The sequence below is a fragment of the Bos taurus genome, chromosome 18, assembly GCF_002263795.3.
Source record: "Bos taurus isolate L1 Dominette 01449 registration number 42190680 breed Hereford chromosome 18, ARS-UCD2.0, whole genome shotgun sequence".
In the NCBI taxonomy this organism is placed as follows: Eukaryota; Metazoa; Chordata; class Mammalia; order Artiodactyla; family Bovidae; genus Bos; species Bos taurus.
This window is the reverse complement of record NC_037345.1, coordinates 46533018-46556270: the sequence shown is the minus strand read 5'-3', so window position 1 is coordinate 46556270 and position 23253 is coordinate 46533018. Positions and strand designations below refer to the sequence as shown.

General features: G+C 50.1%; 1 protein-coding gene and 1 non-coding gene across 3 annotated transcripts; both read left to right on the top strand.

Moving 5' to 3' along the window:
• The first annotated feature begins 36 nt into the window (after positions 1–36).
• On the top strand, positions 37–22795 carry NPHS1 (NPHS1 adhesion molecule, nephrin). Of its 2 annotated transcripts, none has more exons than XM_005218956.5 (29): positions 37–3753; positions 3861–4076; positions 4153–4275; positions 4445–4573; positions 5071–5152; positions 5534–5637; positions 5814–5941; positions 6029–6200; positions 6388–6545; positions 6794–6938; positions 7039–7163; positions 8686–8872; positions 9069–9198; positions 9341–9513; positions 9964–10104; positions 10202–10342; positions 10834–10955; positions 11926–12097; positions 12193–12349; positions 12445–12596; positions 14089–14200; positions 14284–14465; positions 16202–16258; positions 18475–18594; positions 18733–18757; positions 18866–18941; positions 19100–19193; positions 19297–19412; positions 22165–22795. In XM_005218956.5, exons 1-29 carry the CDS (start codon positions 3696–3698, stop codon positions 22294–22296), a joined length of 3729 nt encoding a protein of 1242 aa, XP_005219013.1. In that variant the 5' UTR covers positions 37–3695; the 3' UTR covers positions 22297–22795. The 2 variants fall into 2 exon arrangements, with proteins under 2 accessions (XP_005219013.1, NP_001179441.1); NM_001192512.1 differs by having other exon boundaries at positions 3696–3753; positions 19100–19197; positions 19304–19412; positions 22165–22296.
• LOC112442466 (U6 spliceosomal RNA) lies at positions 21724–21826 on the top strand. Its single transcript, XR_003030557.1, has one exon. It is a non-coding gene; the product is annotated as a U6 spliceosomal RNA (small nuclear RNA).
• Positions 22796–23253: the final 458 nt, after the last annotated feature.

Below are 23253 nucleotides of genomic sequence, written 5' to 3'. Positions count from 1 at the left end.
CCGTCTGGGTTGGACACCTGCACCTTGCCGGGGTTGGGGGATGGCTGGGGGTGAGGAGGAGGGAGGGGAGGGAGTGGAAGAAACTTGCTCAACCCGGGTACTGGAGGGACCGCGCTGAGTGGAAACGCAGCTATAAATGGGAACCCTTGGGGACTCGCTAGTTTCCGCGCCCTGGGGAGGCGGGGCCCGGGGCTCCTCTGGGCCTGTGGGTCAAGAAGAGGGCACCATGTTTGCCTGGGGGGCTGCTGGGACCCCCGAGAAGAGAGGGTTCAGTTCTCCCCACCTCAAAAGGCCTTCAATGCCTGCCTTTTTACCGCTGCAAATCACAGCTCGTCCTAAGATCCAGGAATCCAGGCCCCCAACCCCCGCCCCTCCTTTCCCAGGACCCTGCAGTTCTGGACCACCCCCTCGCCCCACTCAGCAGTGGTTGCCGGGCGACGGCTGGGAGGCGGCGGTGCCCGGGCTGAGTCAGGCAGGGAGGCTGGGAACCGCGCAGCTTGTCCTGACGGCTGCATGTCGCCCAGCTGGGGCGTTCCCACGCTGCAGGCCGGCGGTGCGCTGCGCAGCTGGCGGGGCAGGTGGGTGGAACCCGAAGCCGACAGAAGGGGAACTAGGGGCCTGGGACTCTGGGTATGACATTCTTAAACCTGTAGGGATTGGGGATCTACACTCCGTTGTTCTGAGCTCAGATTCTTGTGTCTCTAAATAGCAGGGACATGGACACCACCCCCACTCAGGATGCTAAGACTAGGGATTCAGACCTCTCATGAGCGAGAAGTTAATGGCCTGAACCCCGAGTTTCTGAGGCGTTGGGGACTCAACTAGGGCCCCTGCCTGAAGCAGAGTGCAGTGGGAAAGGATGACCTGAGGTCAGAAAATCTGCTCTTAAGTCTTAGAGTCAGTGGATTTAACCACCAATCTCTCTCCCACCCCCTCACAGGCCCAGAAGGATTTGAAAATCAGCCGACAGTGAACATCTGCCCTAAGTCCTGTGTGTGTGTGTGTGTGTGTGTGTGTGTGTGTGTGTATGGGGTTAGGGGGGAAGGACTGCAGGCCTGAACCCCCAGGTCCTTGGGAAGGAGTGACCTGGGCTCTGGAGTCTGAGTGGCTTCTGTTTTGGGGATTCAGCCCTTGGATTTTGAAATAGGCTGGGCTTGTGGCCAGGACTCCTGAGTCATGGGGGTGGAAGTCAGGTAGAAAGGCTGTTTTTCCAGGCACCTGACATCACTTCCCCCTCCTGGCTCTCTGGGGGCCACAGGCATGGAAAGATGGAGAGTTTGAGGTCCCAGGAGCATCTAGAGAAGGAAAATATCCAAGGTGGAGGGTGGAAGGTTCGTGCTAATTAAAGGTCCCAGCAATGGACAGCCCTATGCCCGGGCCCTGAGGGACACCATCTGGTGACAGAACCTCCAGCTGTGCACCCAGCCCATTCCCCAGGAGGCGTGAGGCCAGTTGGGAGAGGAAACGTGGGAGGAGGGCAAGGAGTTAATAATGGGAGGGAAGAAGACAGACTAGATTAGAGTCAAGGATGGAGCTGTGGGGGCTCAGCCTAGATGCCTCATCTTGTGTAGGGAGAAGGACCAGATGGGGGTCATGGAGGGGAGAGAGAGAGAAAGCGAGCAGTTCCAATTCCTGCAGGAGATCAGCAGGCAGAAGAAGCTTATCCCGTGTGGGTGTATAGGCGCACACTGGGGTGGGGAGGGCAGGCCAACCAGCATATGGTTATAAAATTCAAATATGTGACAGGAAGACTCAAAGACAGAGAAACGAATAAAAGAAAGAGGCGTAGTCCAAGGCTGACTGAGAACAAATATTTATTGAGCTCCTGGTGTGTGTGAGAGACAGAGCGTTGGGTGGGAAAGAGGTAGAGATGAGAACAGAAAGAGAAAAACAATGGGACTTCCCTGGTGGTCCAGCGACTAAGACTCTTTGCTCCCAATGCAGGGGCCTGGGTTTGATTCCTGGTCAGGGAACTAGAGCTTATATGCCACAACTAAAGATCCTGTACACCACAGCTAAGACCCAGTACAGCCAAATAAATTAATATTTAAGAGAAAAACAGAGACGTGTACAGGCACAGACAGTGACGGAGTTAAAGGCTGAATGAGAGGTAACCACCTAACGGAGAGAGATGGGGAGAAAGACACCGGGTCAGAGAGAGACAGTCTCAAAGTGGTGGAGAAAAGAAAATAAATCAAGATGAACTGAGGGAGGGAGAGAGACAGAGACATCCAGAAGGAAAGAAGAGACAGAAAGAGACCGAGGGAAGCTACGTGAACTAGAACTCACAAGACCCGTGCCAAAGCGTTTGCACATTGGGCTCAGTGCTGGTGGCCTCGGACCCTACCTTTCATTCCCACCCACTCTGATTGCCCAGCACGTTTACACCTGAGACATTTACAAACACACACAAACACTGCACAAGTTTTCACAGATCACAGTTCACTATCAACTTCCCCAGGCATGTTCACTTATGTGCATTTCACATGTGTGTGCACAGCTATATGCACTCTCCCAGTCTCTCACACATACTTGCACACTCCTCAGCAGAGATTCATAATCTCTTTGAGAGGGAGGTGTCTACTCAAGGAAGGAAGAGGGGCTTCCCTGGTGACTCAGTGGTAAAGAATCCACCTGCCGATGCAGGAGACACAGCTTTGATCCCTGATCCAGGAATATCCCACATACTTCGGAGCAACTAAGCCTCTGCACCACAACTATTGAGCCTGTGCTCTAGAGCCCGGGAGAGGCGACTACCGAGCCCGCATGCCACAACTTCTGAAGCCCGAATGCCCTAGTGCCTGTGCCCCGCAACACGAGAAGCCACCATAATGAGAAGCCTGTGCACCATGACTACAGAGTAACCCCCACTGTCTGCAACTAGACTAAAACTGTCCAGTAACGAAGACCCAGCACAGCCAAAAAATATACAAATAAAATTATTTTTTTTAAGTTTTTAATAAAAAAAAAAAGTAAGGAAGGGACTTGAAGGTCAGGTACCAGGGTAGGAAAAGTGGGGGAGTCTTACCCCCAGGCTAGGCCCAGCTCTCTGCTCCCCATGCTGTGTTGGGACCTCCTGGGTCTGACCTGCTCCCATTTACCCCTGGGCAAGACAGGCCCCTGGGGTCATGGGGGCTAGGGAGGGACCGAGGGATGTGCCTGGCATGTGCTGACAGGGGATTTCTTGCTCCAGCTGTGCTGGGAGGAGCCCTCCGGCAGAGGCCTGAAGCTGGAGACTCAAGAGGGTGCCTGGGGGAGGTGAGGATGAGCAGTGTGAGGACGAGATCGACTGAGAACAGGCCCAGTTCTGCCACTGACTGCATCTTCGCTCTCCTGGGCTCACGGGGCCTGCCGGGTTCAGCGGTGGGTCCTCCCTGAGGGGCTGTGAGTGGAGACCAGGGGTGGGAGTGGCATGAGAGAAAAAAGAGCAACAGAGACTGACTTTGGGAAAGGAGATAGAGACTGAGAGAGAGAAAGAGAACCTTAGAGCAGGAAGGAGCATGAGATAGAATACAGGAGGGACAGCAGAAATAGAGAAAGGGCAGGAAGAGAGAAATAGAGAAAGAAAGAAGGAGACAGAAAAAGAGAAACAAAGAGAAAAGTAAGGGGCAGACATAAAGAGGGACCCAGAGAAAGGCAGGCAGACACAGGAGGTGGGCGTGGATACGGCAGACACCAAAGACAGAGGACCTGGGATGGCCCTGAGCACCCACTTCAAGGCTGCACTACTGCTCCTGGGGCTTCTGATGACAGGTGAGTGGGAGCCTGGGCTGTGACCAGAGCCAGGTGGCCCTCATTCCCGTGGCCCCTTCTCCAGACAGACTCTCTGCCCTCTCCTACTGACACCTCTGTGTCCCCAGGCCTGACCCAGGTGCCAATCCTGGCCTCAGCCCCCCGAGGCTTCTGGGCTCTGCCCGAAAACTTGACAGTGGTGGAGGGGGCTGTTGCTGAACTGCGGTGCGGGGTCCGCGCCCCTGGCAGCGCGGTGCAATGGGCCAAAGACGGGCTGCTCCTCGGCCCCGATCCTAGGATCCCCAGCTTCCCGCGGTATCGCCTGGAGGGAGACCCTGCTAAAGGTAAGGGGCCAGACCCTGAGATCCTGAGCCACCAGCCAAGGCTGACCTCGGCCCTGACCTTGGGTCCTACCTGCAGGTGAATTCCACCTGCATATTGAAGCGTGTGACCTCAGCGATGATGCAGAGTATGAGTGCCAGGTCGGCCGCTCAGAGACAGGCCCTGAGCTCGTGTCTCCCAGAGTGATCCTCTCCATCCTGGGTATGAATGAGAGACCCCCCAGGACCCATGAGTCTGGACTTCCACCCTCACCATCTCCAGAGTTGGGGAGTCCAAGCCTCCAGCCCCGCCCCCGCTTCCTCAGACTCAAAGCCCAAACCCTTATATCCCTCTGGGCGGTTCCAGCTCACCCCAGACCCTTTCTCACCAGTGCCCCCCAAGGTGCTTCAGCTGACCCCTGAAGCAGGGAGCACAGTCACATGGGTAGCTGGGCAGGAGTACACGGTCAGCTGTGTGTCTGGGGACGCCAAGCCAGCACCTGACATCACCTTTCTCTTGAGTGAGTGTGGGTGAACTGGTGGGGGCAGTGTGAAGCCCCTGGAGTGGGGAGGGGGTGTATCTGTGATCAGGGCCCTCCTGAGATGGGATGAAGGAGCAGGCATGGGGAGATGCTGAGGGTGGTGTGGGCCCCAGTGAGTGGGAGGGGACATCCAGGGAAAGGACTGAGAATTTTCGTAATTGCTGGACCAGGACTCAGGGAAGAGGCTGAGGCTCCGAACAGAGATATGTGTGTCTTTTTGGTGCAGACACGAGAAGCTAGGGGTGGGTGATACAACCTGGCAAGGAGGGGAGGGGACAGGAGAGGCCCAGGACCCAGTCCTGGGGCCTCCGGGATTCAAGGAAGCCAGAATGTGCAGAGAGAATGAAGCTGGTGTTTCGCCTCCAGAACCAGGAGGGAGGGGGCTGTATGTTCATCCTGAAGGCTTTCAGGCCAGGCCTCCAGGATCTACCCTGGGGGAAACCTGCCACTCGTCTAGCCTTCTTGTTAACCCCAAGGTGGACAAACAATTTCCGGTATCTCTGCTAATGTGAATGAGGGGTCCCAGCAGAAACTCTTCACCACGGAGGCCACAGCCAGGTATGGAAACTGGGATGCCCCCCGCTCAGCCTGATCCTCCAAGTTTCTCCATGAAAACCCCATATCCTAGGGACTCATGCATGGGAACTTGGGTCAGGTAGGTACATCTGGGACCCAATTCCCCACCTGGATGCTCTAAAACTTCTTTGTAGGAACCCTAGTTCCAGAGTATCAAGTACAAAGGTTTTGGCCAGGTGTGGGCCTCTGGGACCTCCATTCTCACTGCTGACCCTCAGCTCTCTTCCACGGAGCTCTAGATCCTAAAGGAAATCACCATAGAGACTTAAACTAGGTGTAGGGACCTGGGATCCCCACCTCTCTACCTTGACTACCCAAATTTCAGATGATAACTGACTTAAGAACCCCAATTTCCCACCCTAGGGTGACACCCCAGAGCTCGGATAATGGGCAGTTACTGGTCTGTGAAGGATCCAGCCCAGCTTTGGATACCCCTATCAAGGCTTCATTCACCATGAATGTTCTGTGTAAGTGGAGAACTGAGTCGGCTGTTGGGGAACAGGAAATGGGGGGCCCGGGGAGCACAGGGATTATGGAAGGCTCAGGTTCTCAAGGGGGAAACATGGGGGTTCAGCGGCAGGTTGTGGGACTTGAAAAGAATGGATGGACTCCCCAGGCCCACTGAGTGACAGTTGCTCCCCAGTCCCCCCAGGGCCGCCCGTCATAGAATGGCCAGGCCTGGATGAGGGGCAGGTGCGGGCAGGGCAGAGCCTGGAGCTGTTGTGCACGGCCCGAGGGGGGAATCCGCTAGCCACACTGCAGTGGCTGAAGGTGAGGGCAGAGGCGGCATGGAGGTGGGGGGAAGGGTGGGGGCCAGGCGCTGGCTCCGAGCTGGCCCAGGCCTGTCCGTGTCTCCAGAATGGCCAGCCCGTGTCCACAGCATGGGGCACAGAACATGCTCAGGCGGTGGCACGCAGCCTCTTAGTGATGATCGTGAGGCCGGAAGACCATGGGGCGAGGCTCAGCTGCGAGGCCTACAACAGTGTATCTTCAGGGATCCAGGAACGTGGGGTCACGCTGCAGGTCACCTGTGAGTCCTGGTGCCAGCTGCCCATCTGTTGTCAGTCTATGCCCCAGGGAACCATCTGTTTGTGCCCCCAAACCATGCCGGTCGGATGCCAAAGACCTCATCATCTGTCCCCAGTCTCCTGTCTGTCTGGGCTGATCTGTGAGCTTTCCAGCCCAGCTTAGTGTCTCTCCTCCGTTCATCCCTGCAGTCCCCCCCAGTGCCATTACTATCTTGGGATCTGCGTCCCAGTCTGAGAACAAGAACGTGACACTCTCCTGCATCACCAAGTCCAGTCGCCCACGGGTCCTCCTGCGATGGTGGCTGGGCTGGCGGCAGCTGCAGCCCAGCGAGGAGACGGTCATGGACGTGAGGCGGGGGTCAGGCTCCTGGGTCCAAGGGTGGAGGGAGCTGAGGGCACATCTCCTGGATCCGGGAGAGGAGGGGTCTGGAATCTGGGAAGCCTTGATCCCTAGGGAGCCTGGACTGGCGTCCAGGGCCCCCTGGGTCTAACAAATGAGTCAGTGGAGATGATTCATGGGTCCCTGTTGTGACCTGGGCTGGTATCATGGATGGGGGTTCCCTAGTCTCCAAATCTGAAGCCCGATCCCTGCCAGGGCCTGCATGGTGGCCACATCTCCATGTCTAACCTGACATTCCTGGCGCGACGGGAGGACAACGGTCTGACCCTCACGTGTGAGGCCTTTAGCGAGGCTTTCACCAAAGAGACCTTCAAGAAGTCGCTTACCCTAAATGTGAAATGTGAGCCTCCACCCTTGCCCGGGGGTACCCCAATCCTTCAAGACCCTCAACCTCAGGCCCCAGCCCAGAGAGAAGTCACTCTACCTAGCTTTCCCCACAGATCCTGCCCAGAAGCTGTGGATTGAAGGCCCTCCAGAGGGGCAGCGCCTCCGGGCTGGGAACCGGGTGAGGCTGGTGTGTTTGGCCATTGGAGGCAACCCAGACCCTTCCCTCACCTGGTACAAGGTTGGTGCCCAGCAAGAAGGGTTGTGGGGTGGCCAGGAACACGGGGGAAAGATGAAGCTCTTTCTCTCCTCCAGAGTCTAGGGCAACCTGAGTTTCTTGAAAAATACCGGAGATTTTCAGTTTCAGCAGGGAACTGAAAAGACAAACGCCGTAAGAATTAAATCCAATCTTAGGAAAACTGAGGAAATTCTGGGAAAATAGTAAGAATTCTAGAATTAAAGAATTCTGGATCAGGAATGGGAATTCTAGAGAAAAGGGAATAAATTTCATTACAACTAAAGGAGATTCTGATGAAACCTTGGAATAAAGGTAAAATGGCTAGAATTTTAGGGAAAGAGTAAGAATTCCAGAAACAAAGACAAAGGTGGATAAAGGGGAAAGACTAGTAATTCTATAGAACATTTGAAAAATCACTAATTTTAATATTAAGTCGAATTCTTGGGATTGGGAGTAAGAAAATGAAATTTCATTAAAATTTAAGAATTCTGACTGAATTCTTGGAGAATCTTGGGAAACTAGGAATCTAGTGGAAATTCTGGGGGAAAGACTAGGAATTCTAGGAATGAAATTAAATTTCATTTTGTTGTTGTTCAGTTGCTCAGCTGTGTCCGACTCTTTGCAACTCCACGGACGGCAGCACACCAGGCTTCCCTGTCCTTCATTATCTCCCAGAGTTTGCAAAAACTCATGTCCATTGAATCGGTGATGCCATCCAACCACCTCATCCTTTGTCACCCCCTTCTCCTCCTGCCCTAATCTTTCCCATTATCAGGGTCTTTTCCAATGAGCTGGCTGTTTGCATCAGGTGGCCAAAATATGGAGCTTCAGCATCAGTCCTTCCACTGAACATTCAAGGTTGATTTCCTTTAGGATTGACTGGTTTGATCTCTGTCCAAGGGACTCTCGTTTAATTGGATGGGGAAATGCCAAGAATTAGGGCAACACAAAGGATTCAAGTAAAGGACTAGGATAATAAGAAGCCATTAGTGGATTCAGAAATCTGTGACCAGGGAATGGAATTAAAGGAAAGATCAAACGAAATCTTTGAGGAAGCTTTGGATTTTAAGAAAAAGAGTTAAGGAGAGGCAAAAATGAAGAAATTCTGGGAAAGGTTTGGGAATTCCAAGGGAGTTTCCCGGTGTAGGAGGTTTGGTAAATATAGCTGGAATGAATTTCGAGGAGTGGGGCTGAGGGTCGGCCGAGGGCACCGACAGTTGCAGGCCTCCAGAGAGCAGAGGAGCGGGGCGGGAGTGGGGGGTGAAGCGTGGGACTGGAGGCAGGTTCAGACTGCAAAATCTCGGGGCTCCTGGGACCCAGTAGACGGGAGAGATGCCGGGTGGGGTCTGCTCAATTCTAGTCCCCATTCCTCTGCCTTAGCCGATGCTCACCGAAGGGGGCGCCTTTTCCTCACCACACAACGGCTTTATTTATCTGGGCTGGAGGCAGCCCACCTAATGGGGACGTCTCGGGAGGCGGGGATGGCAGGGCTCCCCTTGGTCCCCCAGTCAGTCTCGGCCCTTAGGACTCGCGCACCGTGACCGAACCGCGGCCGCCCCAGGAACCACGGCGGGTGCAGCTGGGAAGTGTGGAGAAGTCGGGGAGCATCTTCTCCCGAGAGCTGGTGCTGATCACGGGTCCGTCGGACAACCAGGCCAAGTTCACGTGCAAAGCCGGCCAGCTCAGCGCGTCCACGCAGCTCGTGGTGCAGTGTGAGGGGGCGCACTGCGGGGCTGGGAGGGCTGCTGCGGCGGGGAACTGAGAGGGAGCCTTGGCTGGTGGGGTGGGAGAGTGGGGGCGGCTGGGGGAGGGGTGGATGCTGAAGAGCCCAGGACGCACTCGCGGCTGGGCGGGGCTGAGTCCCTCCTCTTCACCTCTGAGCCTCGCTCCTCCCACCTGTTCCCGAAGTCCCCCCGACAAATGTGACGATCCTGGCCAACGCGTCGACGCTACGCCCCGGGGATGCCTTAAACTTGACGTGCGTCAGCGTTAGCAGCAACCCTCCAGTCAACTTGTCGTGGGACAAGGAGGGGGAGAGGTAAGTGTGCCGTCCCTCCCCGGTTCTGATCACATTCCTTTACAGTCAGAAACCTGCCCCCGCCCGACTTGCCGTCCTGCCTGGTACCCGGCACCCAGTACCCAGACTCTAGCTCTGGTCCCGCTCCCGGCCCGGTCTGCAGGCTGGAAGATGTGGCCGCCCAGCCCCGCCGGGCTCCATTCAAAGGTTCCGCCGCCGCTAGGAGCGTCCTTCTGAGACTCTCATCCCGTGACCACGGCCACCGCGTGACCTGTAGCGCCCACAGCACCGAGCTGCGGGAAACCGTGAGCGCCTTCTACCGCCTCAACGTGCTGTGTACGTGCGCAGGCCTGGCATCCCTCTTGATACCTATCTGACCCTATACTACAATACTTGGGTTACAATATACAATTCAATATAGTACAATACTTGGATACTGTCTTTGACTTTCATTCTTAACTTCAGAAACTTTCCTGCTCTTTATCCTGACACTCGACCTGCACCGATTCCTATCCTGCCCATCCCCCATCTTCCTTTTTTGTCCTGTATCCTAACCCCTGACCTTGACCCGTATCCCGAACCCTGTTTCCATCCTTCAGTCTGACTCTGGTCTCTCTGAACCTAACCCCCCATCTCAGCTCTGAACTTAATTGCTCCCTTGTCCACAAGCTTAAAATCTCGGCGAGACCTCGACTTTAACCCTTTATACCTGCACCTGATCTCAAATCCATCCCCGGGCCCGAACCTTAACAATCTTGACTCCCCGCGGGGCCTCCTCGTTCGCAGACCCTCCAGAGTTCCTGGGGGAGCAGGTGCTTGTGGTGACCGCGGTGGAGCAGGGCGAGGCACTGCTGCCCGTCTCCGTGTCTGCCAACCCCGCCCCGGAGGCCTTCAACTGGACCTTCCGCGGCTACCGACTCAGCCCAGGTGCACGGAGGGGGCATGGAGAGGGACGCAGGTCTCCAGGACTCCCGGACGGGGTTGAGGGCGGATTTAGCAAGCTCCTCACCTTTACTTCCCACAGCTGGCGGCCCTCGGCATCGTATCCTGTCTGGTGGAGCGCTGCAGCTATGGAATGTGACCCGCGCTGACGATGGCCTTTACCAGTTGCACTGTCAGAACTCGGAGGGCACGGCGGAAGCTCTCGTGAGACTGGATGTACAATGTGAGACCCCTCATCACCGTAGGAAACTAAGGGGCTCTGGGAGCCCCGCCCATCACGGAAGCCCCGCCCACCCAGGGAGTCTTGCTCGCTGTGGAGTTTCCTCTTTATGGAAGCTCCGCCCACCCAAGGGATATACCCATCCTGGAAACCTCCCCATTCTGGGAGACCCTACTGTGACGGAGCCACGCCCACTTTGGGAAACGTGCCCATTAGAGAGACCCTTTGTAGAATCTCTGCCCACCTACTCCGGTCAGGAAGCCAAGCCAATCCACGCAATTCTGGAAGTCCATCGGACCTACTCTTGTCACTACAGTAGCATAGTAGACGGTGGGGACAACCTCACTAACACGGAGAACTTTATTCTAAAGGCAGACTTGATCACACTCGTAACTTTCCCGGGCACCTCTAAGACACCCCTCCCACCTTGGAGCCCTCTTCCACCATGGCCTGTCTGGGCCCAAATGCCTTCCCCAAGCTCCTGCCTTCCCTAGATGCTCCCACCATCCGAGCTCTCCAAGACCCCACTGAGGTGAATGTTGGGGATTCTGTGGACATAGTCTGCACTGTGGATGCCAATCCCATCCTTCCTGAGATGTTCAACTGGGAGAGGCTGGTGAGGATCTAACCTTTGGTAAATAGAGGTGTGGGCTGGGAGATGTGATTTCTTGACTGTAAGCTCCTCGAGAGGAGGGGCTTTATGACCCTATATAACTGTAGTTGTCAGGACATGCTCGAAGAACTAACTGTTGAATGGTAGATGGATAAGTGCATAAGTGAATAGATAATCAGGTGGGTGGGGGGTACATGGTTGGATATATGGATGGATACGTGGTGGGTGGATGAGTTAGTAGATAGATGAATGAGTGGATGGAAGAACAGATAGACAAATAAGCAAGTGAATGAGTGGATAAATGGATCAATAAATTAGGCAATTAGATGATTGAATGAGAGAAATGAGTAGATTGATTAGATTAGAGAGTAGATGGATGGGTAGATACACCATCGGTGGAAAAGATGTCTATGGAAGGAAAATGGATAAATGGATGGATAGATGGGTGGGTGCACAGGCCAATGGAGAGATGGATAAATAGGCAGCCAGATAAATTGATGAACAGATGCATGGATGTATTGATGTGCATGTGTTTGAGTGAATAGATGGAGTGGATAAGTAGATAGAAGGGTGAATGGATGGGTAGAAGGAACCAAATGGTTAGATGAATGATGGGTGAATGGATGAATGAATGGAAGGGAAGATTGATGGATGTATGGATAAATGAATGAATTGACAGATAGGTGGATGGTTAAATACATTGATGGATGGGTGAATAGAAGGTTCCAAGCAAGAATGGTTGAGTAAATGGATGGATGAGTAGTTGACTGGATTGGTGGCTGAATGGATGGATCCATGCATGAATGGTGGGATAAATAAATGAATGATTGGGTGGAATGACAGGGAAATTTTTTTCTTTGCTAGGAAGAGTGATTGTGGCTGGGAGATAGAGGCTGCAGATGGGGACTCAGTTTGAGGGCTAATGGAGCTGGGGCTGGACCTGGGGACAATCTCCCAAGTCTTGGACCTCTAGGGAGAAGAAGGGGAGGACCAGAATCTGGATGACATGGAGAAGATGTCAAAGGGATCCACAGGGCGTCTTCGTATTCACCATGCCAAGCTGACCCAGGCTGGTGCTTACCAATGCATTGTGGACAATGGGGTGGCACCTCCAGCCCGAGGGCTGGTCCGTCTTGTTGTCAGATGTGAGTAACAACCAAAGCCCTAACTTCAAGGCCTGCCACTAAATCCACATATCATGTCCTTCCATACACCTCATGTTGAGCTCCAACCCCTCCAGTTGCCCCCCATGTGGAGCATCCCGCTCCCCTAACGAAAGTGGCTGCAGCTGGGGACAGCACTAGTTCTGCCACCCTTCACTGTCGTGCCCGAGGCGTCCCCAACATCGTCTTCACTTGGACCAAAAACGGGGTCCCTCTGGATCTCCAGGATCCAAGGTGAGTCCAGGCCGAACCAGGTAGCACTCCAGCCCTACCTTCGATCCCCCAGCCCCAGTCACCCTCCCTGAGTCCCTGCTGCATCTCCGCTCCAGGTACACAGAGCACACATATCACCAGGGTGGCGTCCACAGCAGCCTTCTGACCATTGCCAACGTGTCTGCAGCCCAGGACTATGCCCTCTTCACATGCATAGCCACCAACCCCCTCGGCTCGGACCACACCAACATTCAACTCGTCAGCATCAGTATGGTGGGAGAGGGCTGGGAGGCTGCTGGGAGGGTAATCCCCTAAGTCAATCCCCCGGTCTCTGGTTGGTCCCAGAATGACAGTGTTCCTGAAACCTGAGAAGTGTTTATGAATGAGGATGGAGTTTTTGCCTGCTCCAAAAGTCCCATTGGAGACTGGATTTTTTACGGAAACTGACAACAAAGGAAAAAATGGAAGGGGTTTCTTATTGCCCCAAGCCTGGTGGCTCAGTGGAAAGAACCCACCTGCCAGTGCAGGAGACACAGGTTCGATCCCTGTTCTGGGAAGATCCCCTGGAGAAGGAAATGACAACCCACTCCAGTTTTCTTGCCTGGAGAACCCCATGGACAGAAGAGCCTGGCATGCTACAGTCCACGGGGTCACAAAGAGTCATGACTGAGTGACTGAATGCAATGCAACTGAAAAGTAGATTTTCAGGAGTCGCTGGATCTAGGTTCAGCTGTCATCAAGAACTCTCCATCTCTCTGGATTACTTTTCTCTGTGTTGGCTATCTTGTAAGGCTTCCTAACAGTGGCATGAAAGTACTAGAATTAAGATCCACTGGCTCCCCTTGACTCCCAGCCCATTCCTGACCAGTCAGGTGGTGAAAGGAAGACAACCTGATTGTTGTTCTTGTTGGCCAGACCCAGTCATGTGTCCATCCTACAAGGAGGGGAGTCACTTCCATCAGATGCACGTGGCCTGAGAATGTGGGCGAGTGACTCTCCAATGGGTATTCAGTGTTCTGTAACCAGAAGAAATGAGGGGAATGGATATGAGATAGACACAAAAGTCCACTACAAGAAACATGTGTCATACAGTCAATCTTCATCATTGGCAGAGTCTGTATTTACAGTTTTGCCTACTTGTTAGAACTTATTCATAAGTCCCAAATCAATACTCATTCTGCTTTCCCAGACATTCAGGGGACTGTAAAGAGGGGATGAAAAATTTGAGTCACGCAATGAGTACACTCTCAGCAGAGGTGGAACAAGATGACACTCTGCCTTCTTACAGCTCTCGCTTTTTGCACCTTTGTGCTTTTTGTTAATCGTTTTGCTACATAAAATGGCCCTCAAGCACAGCACTAAAGTGCTGTCTGGTGTTCCTAAGCTTAGGAAGGCTGAGATGCGCCATTTGGAGAAAATACGTGTGTTTGGTAAGCTTTGAACAGGTTTGAGTTCCAGCAATTCATTCAATGTTAATGAATCAACAGGTATATTAAATAAGATATCTTTAAGCAGAAACATGCATAATACAATATCATGCATTAATTGGTTGATGAAAATGTGACTGGAGGCTCGTGGGAGTCTAAGCCTGCATTTCCCTTGGAAGCAATGGCTTGGTATTTGCTATTGACTTTAGAGAACATAACCACCATGAATAATGAGACTCAACTACATATTTGAAATCATTCTTAGCAAGAATCTGGAAGGAATCTTCCAGAATCCTTCTGAATCCTCTATGTCCCCCATCCCTCACCTCAAAGGCCGCCCTGATCCGCCATCGGGACTGAAGGCTGTGAGCATGACCCCATATTCAGTGGGCCTGGAGTGGAAGCCTGGCTTTGATGGGGGCTTGCCACAGAGGTTCCAAATCAGGTAGGTCTCTATCATGAAAGGAAAGGGTTGTAGCCAATAGGGCTGGGGTACCTTCCTGATTGACTGCCCTCCCTTTTATGCAGGTATGAGGCTCTGGAGACTCCAGGGTTCCTCTACATGGATGTCCTACCACCCCAGGCCACCACCTTCACACTGACCGGGCTGCAGCCTTCTACACGATACAGGGTCTGGTTGCTGGCCAGCAATGCCCTGGGTGACAGCGGACTAGCTGACAAAGTGTCCCAGATCTCGATCACGACCCCAGGTGGGAAGGGACATTCTTGCACAATTTGCAGAATTACTCAGAGGACTTATAGGGTGGAGTCGATACTATTATTCCCTTTTTGCTGATGGAGAAACTGAGGTCCAGAGAGGTTAATCAACTTGTCAAAACTCACACAGGTAGAAGGAGCTACAGATGAAATTTAAACTCAGGCAGATGAACTCCAGAGACTAGTTTTTGCCACTAGACTATACTGTCTGAATGTGATTAGTGACACAAGGGAAATTCAAAGAGAATTTGAATTGAATGAAAATGAAAACAAATGAAAATTGTGAGGGGCAGCTAAAGCAGTGCTTAGCAAGAAATTTATAGCATTAAGTTCTCAGATTTTTTTAAGTCTTCAAATTGACTAAGTTTCCATCCTAAAAAGACTAGGAAAAGAAGGGCAAATTAAACCCAAAGTAGACAAGAGGAAGGAAATAATAAAGAACAGAAATTAATGAATTAGGAAATTGAAAAACAATAAAAGAAAATAATGAAATCAAAAGCTGATTCTTTGAAAAGAGCAATGTTTATAGAGCTAATCAAGATGAAAAAAGAAAGAAGACACCACTCTTAACCAATATAAGGGATGAAAAAGGGAACATTACTACTGATCCTACAGACATTAAGGGGAAATTAGGAGGTATTACAAACAACTTTATGTCAATAAATTCAGCAACTTTGATGACACAGATTAATTCCTTGAATACGAACGAGAACATGTGGACTCTGGTAGACTACTACAGCGCAGTGGCCAATCACACAGAGCCTGGTTCCAACAAACCTGGTTTCAAGTCCCAGGTCTGCAACTTCCTAGGTGTGAGACCTTAGGCAAGTACTGAAGACTCAGTATAACCTTTGAGCCTCAGTCTGTAAAGATAAAGTGTGTCTCCAGTCTCTGTACCTCAGTTTCTGAAAGTAAGGTCTATCTTAGACAATTGTAAGAAATATATAAATTAATATATCTGAAGCTCTTAGAACAGGGCCCTGTACAAAGCTAGCGCTATGTAGATGCTAATTTAAAGAAATGCCCCCACTCACTTTTTGTTTACTTTGCCCCATGAAAGTTCCCTTTTTCTATCTTTTCCTTTCTGATCAGTTTAGTTCAGTCGCTTAGTCGTGTCCAACTCTTTGCAACCCCATGGACTGCAGCACACCAGGCATCCCTGTCCATCACCAACTCCCGGAGCTTGCTCAAACTCATGTCCATCGAGTCAGTGATGCCATCCAAGCATCTCAACCTCTGTTGTCCCCTTTTCCTCCTGCTTTTTTCCCCCTTTGCCTTTCTGATAGGGCAGACTTTTTCCTCATGGAAGTAAGGACTCTTTCCCATCCCTACAATGTTGCCTCCTCTTTCCCTGTTCCAGTTTTCCCTTTAAGCACTAAAGCATAAAGTAGTACTATATTCACCTCCCTTGCTCTAAAACTTATACCTATATTAAGGCATCCAGAGAACCCTGAATTTTTAAAAATTAATCCCCCAAGTTGACAATTCAGGTTAAAGCACTCATCAACAATATATTATTTTATTATTAGCATTAGGTTTAGAATGGCTATTAATAGTATCATCATTATCATCAGCAATTTCCAGTTCTCTTTGAAATATTCCTAAAGTCAGAAATTAATTCCTATAAGTCTCAAAACTGGGTTGCAAAGCTTAATAGGAGACATAGAAATATTTAAGGTTTATCTCAGTTTGTTGATGTTAATTTTCATTCTCTATCTCCACCTCCCAGGTCTAGACCAACCTTCTCGAGAACCCGACTACCAGCTACCCACAGAGCAGCCTGCAGGTAAGTCTTCAATCCCCAAATAGCCCTCTGCCTCTTAAAAACAACTTTCTGGTCTCTAATCCCACCCTCTCTGCCTTATGACTATCGTCCCTTAAGACTTAAGTCAGACCCACAGGCCCTCACTCATATCCTTAGCTCTTCCTCTTACTTGAGTGTGATAAATTTTCTTTTTTCCTAATTTACCTGCATGTGATAAAATTTCTCTCTTCCCTGTGCAGAGCCTGTGTCAGTTGGCTTTTGCTGCATAACGAACTATCCCAAACATGGGCACTTATAGCAACAAACATGATTTCTCATGATTCTGTGAGTGGCTGAACAGTTCTGCTCTGGGCTATGGTCAGCTGGCAGCTCTGCTGGGACCTGTTGATCTAGGATAGCCTCTCCTCACTCATCTGGCAATCTGACTTGTAATTGGGACATTGGAGATCACCAGGTCACAAGTGTCTCCTTGGCTCGTTCACATGGAGGTGGTCACTAGAGTCCTAAAAGCAACGAGAGCGCAAGTTACAATTTACAGGCACTTTTCAAGCTTCGGATTATTTTTTAATTGTTAAATATTAATTATTTAAAAAATTTTGGGCCAGGCCGTGAGGCATGTGGGATCTTAGCTCCTCAGTCAGGGATTGAACCCACATCCTCTGCATTTCAACTGTGGAGTCTTAACCACTGGATCATGATGGATTTCCCTTTGAGCTTCTCATTGTATCTTACTGGCTGAAGCAAGTGGCATGGCTCAACTCAGAGTTAGTGTAGGGGGAAGTCTTAAGAGTATGCATGTTAGTTGCTCAGTTATGTCCAACTATTTGTGACCCCCATGGACAGTACATCGTCAGGCTCCTTTGTCCATGGGATTCTCCAGGCAAGAATATTGGGGTAGGTAACCATTGCCTTCTCCAGGGGATCTTCCTCACCCAGAGATTGAACCCAGGTCTCTTTTTTTGCAGGCAGATTCTTTATCATCTGACCCACCAGGAAAGCTCTCAGACTATGCATATAGTGAGACAATCATGACCATTTTGCAAATAATCAATCCCCTTTAGAGTCTGAGAAGGTTGTAAATGACAGAAATTCAGTTGTTGTTGACAATACAAAGAATGGCTTGGCTCATGAAATTGAAACTCCAATTGTGGCTGGATTCAGGTACTCAAAATGTTCACCAAGAATCAGTTTCCCACTCTCTCAACTTTGCCTTCAACTCTGATGACTTCTTTCTCAGATTTTTCTCTTAAGAAGGCAGAGAAGTCCTCCCACACCTTCAACTTTTATTTCACTTCTTAGCAACTAGCCGAAGCGTGTCCTAGGTGTTCTGCCAAAAATCTACCTTGGGTCAGATGCCAGTCTCTGAACTGATCACTGTGGGAATGGGGATGGGAACTCTTAACGGCCAAGTCAGGCTATGTGTCCTCCATGGAGTCCTACGGAGCCAACCAGACTGAGAGCAGGGTAATTACTGGCAAAGGAAAATGAGTCCTGTTAGCAGGAGGTGGGGAAATGGGTGCTGAGCAGATGGCTGCTGAGAGGGACTCAGTCTTATCCTCACGGATATAGCAGAGGATTCTGATGTTGTCTGAGATGGAAGTTTGTGCAAAGAGGAAGTCATTTGAGATGAAGTTTGAAAGAATAGAAGCTTGCTTGAGATGAAAGGACATTTAAAGACAGACACTCTACTATTTAAAGGCTTAGATGTGTGGGTTTGCCTCAATGATTCTGGAAACAGCCAGCGGTTAGTTTTGTGTGGCTGGAGGGTCAATAGTTGGTGGGCAAGAGTGAAGATGTGGGAAGAGGCCAGGTCATAGAAGATCTTGAATGCCCAGCTAAGGACCTGAAGTTCCTCCTTGAGTCCATACATGGGGCTTGGACAAAGGTAGCATTAGCAGTAGCACTGCTAATGCCTTGATTTGAGAAAGGAGCCACCTGCTCTCGGGTGGCAAGAGGAGTGAACATGGGGTCTTCATGGTAGCCCAGTGGTTAAGACTGTGCTTCCAATGCAAGGGATATGGGTTCAATCCCTGGTCAGGGAACTATGATCCCACATTCCCTGTGGTGCAGCCAAGACATTTTTTAAAACAGGAGTGGACATAGAAACCCCTGCCCATCTGCTTCCCTGACCTAGGAGGAGGGCTTTGCTTGGTCAGGGACAGGCTTTTTCAGAGAACCTCAATTGAAGTCTGAAACCAATTGTTTGGGCTCATCGAGGGGTAACTTCCACCCCACAGGACCCTCGGAGATGCCCTTGCTGCCTGTGCTGCTTGCTGTTGGAGGTCTTTTGCTGCTTTCAAATGCCTCCTGTGTCGGGGGATTCCTCTGGCAGCGGAGACTGAAGCGTCTTGCTGAGGGTGAGGAGAGACCCTTCTCCTGCTGGGACAGAGTCCAAGGGTGATGGGAACTCTGGGTTTGCTGCATACTGAAGGTCTCCCAGGGCCAAGTGGGCTCAAGGGGTGTATCTCTGACCCCTTTTCCCCTACTTCCCTCAGGCATTTCCGAGAAGACAGAGACAGGGTAAGTGGGGATATCTGTCTGTAAGGAAGACTCTGGGGAGGAGATTTGAGGGTGACAGCTGTCAAAGGGTCAGTGCCCAACTGCCTCCCCATGCCTCCATCCTGGAAGGTCGGAGGAAGACCGAGTCAGGAATGAATATGAGGAGAGCCAGTGGACTGGAGATCGGGACACTCGAAGCTCCACCGTAAGTGGGGGTGGTCCTGACACCCCACTGACAGGGAATTGACTGTGACTAAAATCCCACCATTAGCTTTAGGTTAATCATTGTCCTTTCCAGGAATGATGGAGTCAGAGGATGGAAAACACTTAATGCTTTTTTATTGGTGGGGGGGTTGTGGACAGGTTAGCACAACAGATGTAGAGCCATATTACCACTCCATGAGGGACTTCAGCCCCCAGCTTCCCCCCACGATGGAGGAGGTGTCTTATCCCCTAGGTGAGTGGTGTGCACAGTGGAACATCCTCTCCCCACCTTTGATACTCCTGACATCTAGACCTAGCTGTCTGATCATCACTTCCCCTCCCCACTCCAATTCCAGGTCTCAGGGCTCTTGAGGAGGAGAATATGGCCTTTCCTGGGCACCTGTATGATGAGGTGGAAAGAGTGTATGCTCCATCTCGGGCCTGGGGACCCCTCTACGATGAAGTACAAATGGTGAGGAGATTTATATCCACAGAAATATTTCCTAGTTAGTGCCGGAGATCCCCCTCCTACTGCCTGTATTAGTTCAGGTAAGCTAGCTGCTGTAGCAAAGAGGCCTGGCCATAATCCAGTGGCCTAAACAAGACAGCCTATTTCTTTCTCGTGTAGCAGTCAGAGGGGAGTGGCTGTGCTGCACATGGTTATTCTGCAACCCATGCTCTTTCCATTGTGTTCCTCTGCCATCCCCTAGTGAGTTGAACAAGTTTACATGGATGGGCCAGTTCACTGGGGGTTTCAGCTTGTGGGAAAGGGAAAAAGAGAGCATGGTAGAGGCACGACCCTGACTTATGGTCCAGGCCCAGAAATGTACACACTGCTCTTATTCCACTGGTGAGAATATGGACATGGCCACACCTTAACTGCAAAGGAGGCTGAGAAATGCAGTCTACTTGGCAGCTCTGTGCCCTACTAGGATTCTGTTACTGTGGAAGAAGGAAGGTGTGTATTTGGTTGGATAACTAGCCATCTCCACTATACTGGTTACAGCAGAGAGATAGAAATACTTTTTGGACCCACTCAATGGAAAAGTCAAGAGACAGAATTGTCTTCAGGCCTACCCAGAATTTTCTCTCTAAAGACAATCCCTAGCAAATCCAGGTTTCTATCCTATTAGATTATAAACCTTGAGAGAAAGAGAATGCCTCTTATCCAATCGCTCCAAAGCCCCAACTCGGACTCTTAGTGGTTTAGCTCGGTTCACATAGTTGTTGCTGAATGTTGCTGGTTCACTGAGGCAGGAGATAGAATATATACTAGTTGGACAAATCTGGGGCAGTGTCCACACATGGCATCTGGGATTAGAGGCCAGCCCCACTCAATCCACTGAACTGAGAGTGGGAGAGAGATGCAGAACCCAGAGGGAAGTGAAGATGGTGGTTGGGCAGGCACAAACCACAAACAAGCACCTTGACCACCAACTAAGCCCCACCTACTGGCTCACAGAAAGAGATGGGGCAGAACCCCTGACTTTCTGTGTGGCCTTGACTAATGCTCTGGCACCTGTGGGCCAAAGACTTCCCTCTGTAACTTTGTTCCCAATGGGGCACCGGCCTCCCCACCACTGTGGAAAGAACGCGATGCTGTCCATGGTGCTGAACACACATGCCCTCTAAAAGCACAGATAGAGCCTGCACACTTTTCCTGTAAAGGGCTAGACAGTAAATATTTTGGGCTTTGCAGGATATAGTGTCTTCCTAAAAACTACTCAACTCTGCCATAAAAATAGCCATAGAGAATACATAAATAATTATGACTAACTTCCAATAAAACTTTTATTTTTCGACACTGAAACTTGAACTTCATATAGTTCTCACATGTCACGAGTATCACTCTTTTTTAACAAATATTTCTCAGCAATTAAAAAATATAAAAAATATTCTTGGGCAATACAAAAACATGCAACGAGCCATATTTGGCTGCTTGCTCTAAAGTTTGCTGATCAAAAACAACCATTTTCTCCCAAAATCTAAGGCAAAGCACATCCTCAGTAAGGACCACCCTGCTGCTGCTGCTGCTTGCTGCGTTGCTTCAGTCGTGTCCGACTCTGTGCGACCCCAGAGACGGCAGCCCACCAGGCTCCGCCGTCCCTGGGATTCTCCAGGCAAAAGTACTGGAGTGGGGTGCCATTGCCTTCTCCAACGACCAGTGCGGAAGAACACTGGAGTGGGTTGTCATTTCCTTCTCCAATGCATGAAAGTGAAAAGGGAAAGTGAAGTCGCTCAGTCGTCTCCGACTCTAGCGATCCCATGGACTGCAGCCTACCAGGTTCCTCTGTCCATGGGATTTTCCAGGCAAAAGTACTGGAGTGGGGTGCCATTGCCTTCTCCAACGACCACCCTCCATGGCCTTTAATCTCTTCTATTTTGATGAGGTAGTGTTTTGGACATTCATAAAACCAACAGAATCAAGACTCACATGCCACAATTCCCTAACTGATGTTGTTGTTCTGTTGCTAAGTTGTGTCTGACTCTTTGAGACCCCATGGACTGCAGCACATCGGGCTTCCCTGTCCTTCCCCATCTCCCAGAGTTTGCTCAAACTCATGTCCATTGAGTTGATGATGCCATTCAACCATCTCATCCTCTCTGTCTTCTCCTCTTGCTTTCAATATTTCCCAGCATCAGGGTCTTTTCCAATGAGTTGGCTCTTCACATCAGGTGGCCAGTGTATTGGAGCTTCAGCCCCAGCATCAGTCCTTCCAGTGAATATTTAGTGTTGATTTCCTTTAGGATGATATCGTGGGCTAATTAAAAGTTTCACATACCTGCTTCAGCAGCACATATACTAAAACTGGAATGATATAGAGAAGATTAGCATGGCCCCTGTGTGAGGATGACATGCAAATTTGTGATGTGTTCCATATTCAAAAAGAAAAGTTTCACATGTATGACATTTAAATTGCTTTTTGACATGAAATTATGAGTTATCTTGGATTTGCTTTAAAAGAATTCCAGTTAGTGGCAGCAAGGGATGATAGAGATAAAGATAAATCAAGATTGACCAAAGGTTGAAATTAGGTGATAGGTTCACAGGGGTTTATTATAATCACTATCCTCTTTGTATATGTTGGAATTGCCTTTATAATTAGAAGTTAAAACATTTTTCTTTCCTGTGAAGTAGAGCAGGAAGGTGTATCCCCCAGAGCTGCAAACATGACTCACCCATAGCATCTTTCTATGGTTCTAACTCCACCTTTGCTTGTCAGGACTCCTGTGATTTCCGCTGGCCTGGAGACAGATATGAGGATGCAAGAGGAATTTATGATCAGGTGGCAGGAGATCTGGACCCTGTGGAACCTGATGCTATACCCTTTGAGCTGAGGGGACATCTGGTGTGAGAACCTCCTCAACACCCTTTTCCTACACCTGCAAGACACAACATGCCCACTGTCCTTTTTATTCTGAGCTAGGCTGAGCCTGTTAAGTGAGCTCCATTGGACACAAAGAGACGGGGCTTTTTCAGGAGGAGAAGTGGAGGGGTGTGTGTAAGTGACAGATGGTTCAAGCTGGTCCAAGTATCAACAGGGCTCCTCTGATGCTTGGTTTTAGAGTTCTCTGTAGGGACACAGTGGATTGTAAAAGACATCTCAATAAATAAAAGTGTCTTTATGCTTTTTAAAGTAAAAATTTTAGAAGTGGGGAAAAAACATACTAAAAACTCAGTTCATTTTGAGTTCAACTAAATCTGAAATAGCTAATAAGTGGAATTTATGAGCCATTGTTATATCCTACTTGTTTTATGCTTTTCCACAGTTATCTACAACACAATGTATAAACTATGACACATATGTATACATAAATAGACTCTACAGAAAATAAACAGACTTTATTGAAAAAGCTGTACTCAAAAGAATGCATACTGTACGGTTTTGCTCATAGAAATTCTAGAACCGGCAAAGCTAATCTACAGGGACAGAGCAATTAGTGGTTGCCTGGGGCCATGAGAAGGAACTGACTACAAAACATATGAGAAAACTTCTGAGAGGGTGATAATAATTTTCTATGTGATGACTGTGGTGGTCAAAACTCACTGAACTCTATGCTTAAGATGGGTGCATTTTATGGTACATAAATTTACCTAAACAAAAGTGACCTTAAAAACAGGCACCATAGGGTCTTTCCTGGTGGTTCAGTGGCTAAGACTCTGTGCTCCCAATGCAGGGGGCCTGGGTTCAATCCCTGGTCATGGAACAAGACTCCACAAGGCCACAGTTAAAGATCCCATATGCTGCAGTGAAGATCGAAAATTCTATGTCCCAGACCTGGTGCAGTCAATAAATAAATACTTTTTAAAA

Excerpts from the sequence above, each read along its gene's own strand:
- NPHS1 (XM_005218956.5), top strand. The coding sequence starts at position 3,696 with ATGGCCCTGAGCACCCACTTCAAGGCTGCACTACTGCTCCTGGGGCTT. Across the intron at positions 5,638-5,813 it reads ATTCACCATGAATGTTCTGT|TCCCCCCAGGGCCGCCCGTC; the intron begins GTAAGTGGAGAA and ends GTTGCTCCCCAG. Across the intron at positions 14,466-16,201 it reads GATCTCGATCACGACCCCAG|GTCTAGACCAACCTTCTCGA; the intron begins GTGGGAAGGGAC and ends TCCACCTCCCAG.